General features: G+C 51.8%; 1 protein-coding gene across 2 annotated transcripts in view; it reads left to right on the top strand.

Moving 5' to 3' along the window:
- The window catches only part of Clcf1 (cardiotrophin like cytokine factor 1), a 10,127-nt gene extending 5,636 nt beyond the window's left edge, over window positions 1–4,491 (top strand). For both annotated transcript variants that reach the window (XM_021151629.1, XM_021151631.2), the window contains exons 2-3: window positions 1,157–1,323; window positions 3,060–4,491. In XM_021151629.1, coding sequence (XP_021007288.1) covers window positions 1,157–1,323; window positions 3,060–3,554 — 662 coding nt within the window. In that variant the 3' untranslated portion in view covers window positions 3,555–4,491. The remainder of the gene's footprint in view (window positions 1–1,156; window positions 1,324–3,059) is intronic.
- Window positions 4,492–7,924: the final 3,433 nt, after the last annotated feature.

The following is a 7,924-nucleotide window of genomic DNA, read 5'->3' on the forward strand; positions in this document are numbered from 1 at the left end:
GTGTTTGCTAGGCCCCGGCATCGTCTCACAAGAGACAGCTATATTTGGGTCCTTTCAGCAAAATCTTGCTAGTGTATGCAATGGTGTCCGCGTTTAGAAGCTGATTATGGGATGGATCCCTGGATACGGCAGTCTCTAGATGGTCCATCAGAAAGATCTTAAGTTCACAAGTAGCTTGGGCAACTTAGGGAGTCCCTGCATCGAAAATAGAGAAGGCTGCTAAACTAAGTGGTAGAGCACTGGCCTGCATGCACAGGCCAGGTATTTAATCCTAGGTCTACAGGGAAAAGGGGGGGGGGACCAAACATCTACATTGCTACGAAGAGGAATGCTGTACCTCCTTCAGTTAGTCCAACCCTGCCCTTACCGCCCCCAGGAACCATATTCTAGTATATACCCTCCACTTCTCACTCCACACGCCATCTCGGACCCTTGGCCTGACGGGCTGTGGAGCACTCCTCCAGCCTCCCACTGGCCTGACGGGCTATGGAGCACTCCTCCAGCCTCCCACTGGCCTGACGGTGGCTGTGGAGCACTCCTCCAGCCTCCCACTGGCCTGACGGGCTGTGGAGCACTCCTCCAGCCTCCCACTGGCCTGACGGTGGCTGTGGAGCACTCCTCCAGCCTCCCACTGGCCTGACGGTGGCTGTGGAGCACTCCTCCAGCCTCCCATGGTTGCTGCCTCTCTTCTCACTCTTCCACAGGGCTCACTCACACTCACAGCTTGCCAGAGTTGACCTATGCCACATTCCCACCCCTTAATTCCTGCTTCATGGGACTGGAAGGCTTGGAGAAGAGACTGGGACACAACTGAAGCTCAGGCATATTGACACAAAATCCCTAAAGCCTGGCCTGCCCCTCTGAATAGACACATGCACATATATTTGGCACATACATGCCAAAGACTTTCAGCTAATAGCAGTCAAGTTTCTACTGATAGACACAAATGCCAGGATTTGCCTTTGCATACATACCTCCACATACACTCTTGGACCAGAAGTCTTTCTCCTCCTCCATCTCCTCCACTTCCCATCTGGTCTCTCTCCCTTACCCCCCTTCCTAGCCCAAGGTGGGGACAGACACCTGAGGGGCTGCCAGCTGTTTCCCTACTTGGGCCTGGGCCCACCCTCATACTTCTTGCCCATCCTATTCACAGGGGACTCGTGGGGGATGTTAGCTTGCCTATGCACGGTGCTGTGGCACCTCCCTGCAGTGCCAGCTCTTAATCGCACAGGAGATCCAGGCCCTGGCCCCTCCATCCAGAAAACCTATGACCTCACCCGCTACCTGGAGCATCAACTCCGCAGCTTAGCTGGGACCTACGTGAGTATCCCCTTTGGCAAAGAGGAAGCAGAGGCTTTGGGGAAGAGAGAGCATGGGGCAGGGGTCCTAGTGAATGATGGGGTGATGAGAGGCCCTTTGGGTCCACATAGCTTCTCCATCTGGCCTATCTTCTGCCCTTCCCTCTCAGGTGCCCCCCCCCAATCCTGGCCCCAGGAGTAGGCATGTGGGCAGGCCTCGAACCCGCCTTGGCCCATTGCCCCATTGGCTGCCAGCCCAGCTGCCTGCCTCCCCCTGGGGGCTGGGGAAGTCTCCTCTGTTTACACCGTGTTGTGGTGTCTCTTGCAAGGGTGGGGCTGGGTGGGGATGGAGGGGCCCCACCTTCTATGCTTGTGTTCCAGCTCGCCTACCCCCAGACCTGGGGCCCTGTTGTTCTGGACCCATGGGCCTCCCTCTGTCTGCCTCTCCCATCCTTCACAGACCTCTTAGGGGGTTGGAGGAGGGATCTACAAAGAACCTAGGACAGTCATGGCAAGGGGTTCAGGGTATGGAGGGCGGTTGTGCCCTAAGAATTTGAGGGTAGTTTAGAGATGTTCACAGAGCCCAGGAGAGACGGAGAGAGGATCGGAGGCACTGAGGACCATGGGGAACAGGCCCCTCTTCCCGTGTTCCTCTTCCACATCCCAGACCCTACTCCTGAGCCAGGGAAGAAAAAGGGAGGAGGTGGCGGGGGAGCTGGCTCCAGCCCCAGGATACACCGAGGAAATTAGTTTGTCTCTGTGCTTGTCAGCGTGTGAACCTCCCCCTGGGCCAGTGCCTATCCCAGGCCTCGCCCCTCTTCTCTTTTTCCCTCCCAGTTGCACATCTCCCACATCCCCTTCCCTGGGCCTCAGGCCGTTCCCCTGAGACATTGGCAAGGCCTTTGCCCTCTTCCGATGCTCCTCTGCCTCCCATGCCCTCCCTCCTGTCCTCTCTTTAGATTTCCTCAGTTTCTTCCTTTACAGCTCTGCTTCTAGGAACTGAGTTCTCTTCTTTGGGGTAAGTACATTGCTATCTCGTGTCCCTTTGGCCTGTTGAGGAGGAGTTTTGGTGTCAGCAGGTCCCTTTGCCTTTGATATGGACTCTCCTCTGGCTGGTTTTCCTGCACAGAAAACTTCTACTTGAGTCTGCTACCCTCTCTAACTCGACCCTTTCTCTCCTAACTTCCTCTGCCAAATTTCTTGAAGGAGTTGTCTACACCCTCTGCCTCCACTTCCTCTCCACCCACTCACTTGTTAACCCCCTGCAATCTGGCTTCCAGGCCACGGCAACCATCTCTCCCAGGTCATCAGGCATCTCCTTCTCACCAAACCCGACAGCATTTTCTGCGGCTCACTCTCATGTTCTGCAACTGCCCTGCGGAGCTCTGCTGCCGTCCTGAGCTCTTCCCTGGCCTGCACTCTCAGAGGCCACCTTCTACCTCTCCAGCCTGGTCTCCTGGCTCCTCCGGCTCCTCTTCTTCTCTGCCCTGCCCTGCCCTGTGGTGGGCATTCTCCACCCAGACAATCAGCACGTCCCACCTGAGTGGCTCCTTCGTGGTTTTCTCTCTCTGCACTCCTCCATGGGAGAACTCATCACCCCACTGCTTCACCTGTCTCCTCCATGCAAATGATACACTTGCTGGAAAACCTCCCATGTCAGGGGTCCAGAGCGATAGAAGCTTTGGGAGGAGGTATCTCTCTGCTGGCAAGCTGGCAGCTCTGCTCTGCTCCTTCCCCATTGCCCTCTCCTTTTCACAGCTGAACTACCTGGGGCCCCCTTTCAACGAGCCTGACTTCAATCCTCCTCGGCTGGGGGCAGAAACTCTGCCCAGGGCCACGGTCAACTTGGAAGTGTGGCGAAGCCTCAATGACAGGCTGCGGCTGACCCAGAACTATGAGGCGTACAGTCACCTCTTGTGTTACTTGCGTGGCCTCAACCGTCAGGCTGCCACAGCTGAACTCCGACGTAGCCTGGCCCACTTCTGTACCAGCCTCCAGGGCCTGCTGGGCAGTATTGCAGGTGTCATGGCGACGCTTGGCTACCCACTGCCCCAGCCTCTGCCAGGGACTGAGCCAGCCTGGGCCCCTGGCCCTGCCCACAGTGACTTCCTCCAGAAGATGGATGACTTCTGGCTGCTGAAGGAGCTGCAGACCTGGCTATGGCGTTCAGCCAAGGACTTCAACCGGCTTAAGAAGAAGATGCAACCTCCGGCAGCTTCAGTCACCCTGCACTTGGAGGCCCATGGTTTCTGATCTCTGACCCTTAACCCCCGCACCTCCAGGCCCAGTCAGCTGTGCTTCCATTGTGGGGTGAAAAATCCTGTATACCAACATTTGTTGAGTCAGGAACCAGACCATGAGAGCTCTACCCTCCTCAGCCTTGGATGGGGAGTGTAACTCAATAAGCCCTCTAGCTCAGAAAGTCCTAGGGTCTGGGGAAACCGTACAGTGGGCATCGAGGTGATGCCTGAGGGAGTGGAATGGCTCTCCCTGCCTCCTGCTCTCTGCCTGCCACTTGCCAGTACTCACTCAGTCCCTCATGTGGCATTTGCAGAAGCACCCTTGGAGGGCACTGGTGGGGGCCACTGTAGCATGTGCCTTTCTGGGATAAGGCCCCTTGGCTTCCCTCCCTCTCCTTGGATGGGTGTTGCTCCCCTACCCCAATAACTACATATCCAGTTCAGGAAACAAAGCGACCAGTCCTAAGAAGAGTGTTACAGTAAGCGGAGGGGGGTAGGGTTTATGCTGGAGGTGGCCTAGACACCACAAGATGTAATTCTAAAAGAGAAGGGCAGGGACAGACCAGACCCAGCAGTCACCAAGACAATTGGTGGCACAGGGCGGAAAACAAAAGCCATGTTGAGCATTAGTACCTTGCCTTGAATTTTCTTGCCAGCATCTTGGTGCCTCCTCTCTGCCCCCTTTCCCAGGGTATCTGTGGTTGCCTGGGCTGGGGAGGGCAGCCATAGCCATAGCCACAGGGTTTCCTGAAAGTTTACATTGCAGTAGCATTGTGGGGTGAGGGGGATGGCTCCCCCAGGCTCTATCCCCAGCCCCACCCACTCATGACTCTAAGTTTGTTGTATTAATATTTATTTATTTGGAGATGTTATTTATTAGATGATATTTATTGCAGAATTTCTATTCTTGTATTAACAAATAAAATGCTTTCCCCAGAACTTGGACTCTTTGCCTAGCTTGGTAATCTTCCTGGGGTACATTGCTGGTGACCCTAACCCTACCTGCCATGATTTTCACTGTCTCTTTATACCATAGAGGTACACAGGCCTTGGAGTACAGGCTCTTACTGCTGGCCCTGGAGCAACCCATCCACTCCCTTGCCACACCCACTATGCCTTGGTCCTCCCAGATAGCTGTGTGTGTTTCATGTTGTCTTCCAGTCTTCCTTGCCTCTGGACTGCTTGTCTGGTCTCCTAGGTCTATCTGGCCTTCACTTTCCCCTCTCTAGCTCAGCCTGCACTTGGTGGGAAGCGGTATTATGTTCCTCTCTGGCTTGCTAACTACTAAGCCTTGACATTCAGTGCCAAGCTTCCCCAGGCCTCCATTTGTCCCATAAGGGGCCCTCACCTTCCTCTTCTCCTGGAAGGCTGACAGACAGTAGCCAAGCTGGAGTCCTATGGACCTGCTCCTCCCCTCCAGTGTAAAAGCCTATTTGGAGGAGGAGAATGGGGTCGATGCGAGGGATGATGGAAACCCCGATTTCATTTTATAGCCTATTACTTGGACAGCCTTGGACAAAGTTTTCTGGTCTTTGGTGTCTCTATTTGTAAAGTGGGGATAATTAAATATCCCCTAGGGATATCTAGGGAGAGGATGATGGAAATATTAAAGGTATTTGGCTATAGCAACAACCCCTGGAATAATTACACATTAATTGGGGCATATCACTGTGTCATGACATTCTAGTCATGAATTACTGGATAAATTAATGGATTAATTGACCCCAGGAAATACATGGATATTTTATGAGAGTCTCCTAAAGACAGTGCTGTATGCATTAAGGAAGTAACAAATGGTGGTAGTGCCACTCAGTTGGTGGCTACTTTAAAGACTTAATTACCTTCTCTTCACACACTCACTGGGTTTGTTGAAACCAAAAGAGGTCCTAACTTGGCTCCTGCTCTTTTTTGTTGTTTGTTTTTTGGAGTTTTTTTGTTTGTTTGTTTGTTTTTGTTTTTTGAGACAGGGTTTCTCTGATAGCCCTGGCTGTCCTGGAACTCACTCTATAGACCAGGCTGGCCTCGAACTCAGAAATCCACCTCCCTCTGCCTCCCAAGTGCTGGGATTAAAGGCGTGCACTGCCACTGCCCAGCTGGCTCCTGCTCTTGTGGAACTTACAATATACTTGGGAAGAAAGTTCAGCTTCCCTGAAAAAATAAGGTCCATTTACATAATTGAGTGGACAGAGCAAGTGCAGGAGCCCTAGAAAAGGGGGAAGTGAAGGTGTAGGGTGTCGAGTTTCTGACTGCTGATGCATGGGCTGGCCAACTTCAGCATCATATCCTAGAGTCACCTGTCCCAAGTGGAACATGTCCTGATTCTGTGGGCTGAGACACCTGTGGCAGACACCCAACAAAACTCTGCCCTTTTGCCTAATGAGACACACTCAAAAGGCAATCGTGCTTTGTCTACACACAGGCAAAATATGTCTTGGCTTGTGATGTGCAAACACTAAGCGAGGATATATGAGGAGGGCAGGGGAGCAAGGGCCCTTCCTGTCTTGATGGTGATCTCGCAGTATCAGCCGGTGAGTTTCTTTCCTTTTCTTTTTTTAATATTTATTTTATGTATATGAGTACATCATTGCTGTCTTCAGACACACACACCAGAAGAGGGCGTCAGATCCCATTACAGATGGTTGGGAGCCACCATGCGGGTGCTGGGAATTGAGCAGTTGGTGTTCTTAACTGCTGAGCTGTCTCTCCAGCCCAGCTGGTGAGTTTCTCAGAGGCCAACACCAGCCTTCCTCTGTAGTGTTTTCCTCCATCTCTCCCTTTCTTCCTTCTCTCCCTCCCTTTTCCCTTTCTCCCTCCTCTTATTTCCCCTCTCCTCTCCCCTCCTCTTCGTTCTCCCCCCGCCCCCCAGCTTTTTTTCTCTCACTTTGTAGCCTAGGTTGCTTTTGAACTTGCAATTCTCCTGCTGCACCTCTGCAGTGCTGGTTTAAAAAGCACTTGCCTCTTTAAGTTCTCACCTTTCCTTCTTTCTTTTTTCTTTTTCTTTTTTGGTTTTTTGAGACAGGGTTTCTCTGTGTAGTCCAGGCTGTCCTGGAACTCACTCTGTAGACCAGGGTGGCCTTGAACTCAGAAATCCGCCTGCCTCCACCTCCCGAGTGCTGGGATTAAAGGCGTGCGCCACCACGCCCAGCAGTCCTCACCTTTCTTACTCTCCTCTTTAGCCCTCCTTCTCTCTCTATCCTTTCCCCTTTTCTCTCCTTCTTTCTACTTTCTCTCTGCCTTTCTACAATAAAGCTCTAAAGCCCCCCCCCAAAAAAAACAACACACCACCATGCTCTGCTTTTCTTTCTGCTATGTGTGGCACCAGCCCAGGGTCCAGCCTGAAGGTGTTTCACTGATGTGTTCTGTCAGTGTGGGACAAAACAATCCAGGAAAGGGAGAAGGGTGACCGCTCGTAGACGTCAGGCTATGATGCGGCAGACTTACTTAGATGTACGAAGACCTAGGCAATGGGCCAGGGAGATGGCTCAGTGAGTACAGGTGGTTGCTGCCAAGCCAAATATGAGTTACTTACATGGTAGAAGAAGAGAACCAATAAATATTAGGAAAGGTAGGGAGTCAAGCAGGCAGACCCATCAAATGAAAGTGTAAGACAGAAGGCAGTACCTAATGGGTGAAGGCCTTAGGCAGAGAGGTAGGGAGGAAGCAGTGTGTCACCCTATTGATGTGTGTGAGTATCTGCTCATGGCAAGTGCTCAGCACATCTTTTGCATAAAGGCACAGGGTGCGATTCAGTACTGTTCTCAGAGGACAGGAAGATTTTGGATAGGCAGAGATGGATGGGTCAGGGCACAGGTGAATCTCCTTTTCAGGCAGACAGTATTTGGGGGGCAGGCTCCAGGATTGCTCAGCCACACATCCAGATAACGTCTTAGCATAATGCCAGACACAGTGAAATCCTTGGTAGTTTGATTTAAAGTGATGTAAAGACTGTCCAAGGGGGCTGATGAGATGACTCAGCGGTTAAGAGCGCCAACTGCTCTTCCAAAGGTTCTGAGTTCAAATCCCAGCAACCACATGGTGGCTCACAACCATCCGTAACGAAATCTGATGTCGTCTTCTGTCTTCTGGAGTGTCTGAAGACAGCTACAGTGTACTTACATATAATAAATAAATAAATAAATAAATAAATAAATAAATATTTTTAAAAAAGACTGTCCAAAACGAGAGTTTTGAAAGACTTAGAAGCTGAGAGCAGCTCATCAGGAGTCTCAAGCTCTGGAAGAACTGAGAGGAGAAAACAGAGGAAAGACACAAGCTTGGGCAGTTAGGAACCACCGGCAACTGGTTTGTGTTTGGATATAGGGAGCTATGTAGACCAGGCTCACTTAAAACCCACAGTGATCCTCCTGCTTCGGTGTCCTATGT

Source organism: Mus caroli, chromosome 19, assembly GCF_900094665.2.
Source record: "Mus caroli chromosome 19, CAROLI_EIJ_v1.1, whole genome shotgun sequence".
NCBI classification, from domain to species: domain Eukaryota; kingdom Metazoa; phylum Chordata; class Mammalia; order Rodentia; family Muridae; genus Mus; species Mus caroli.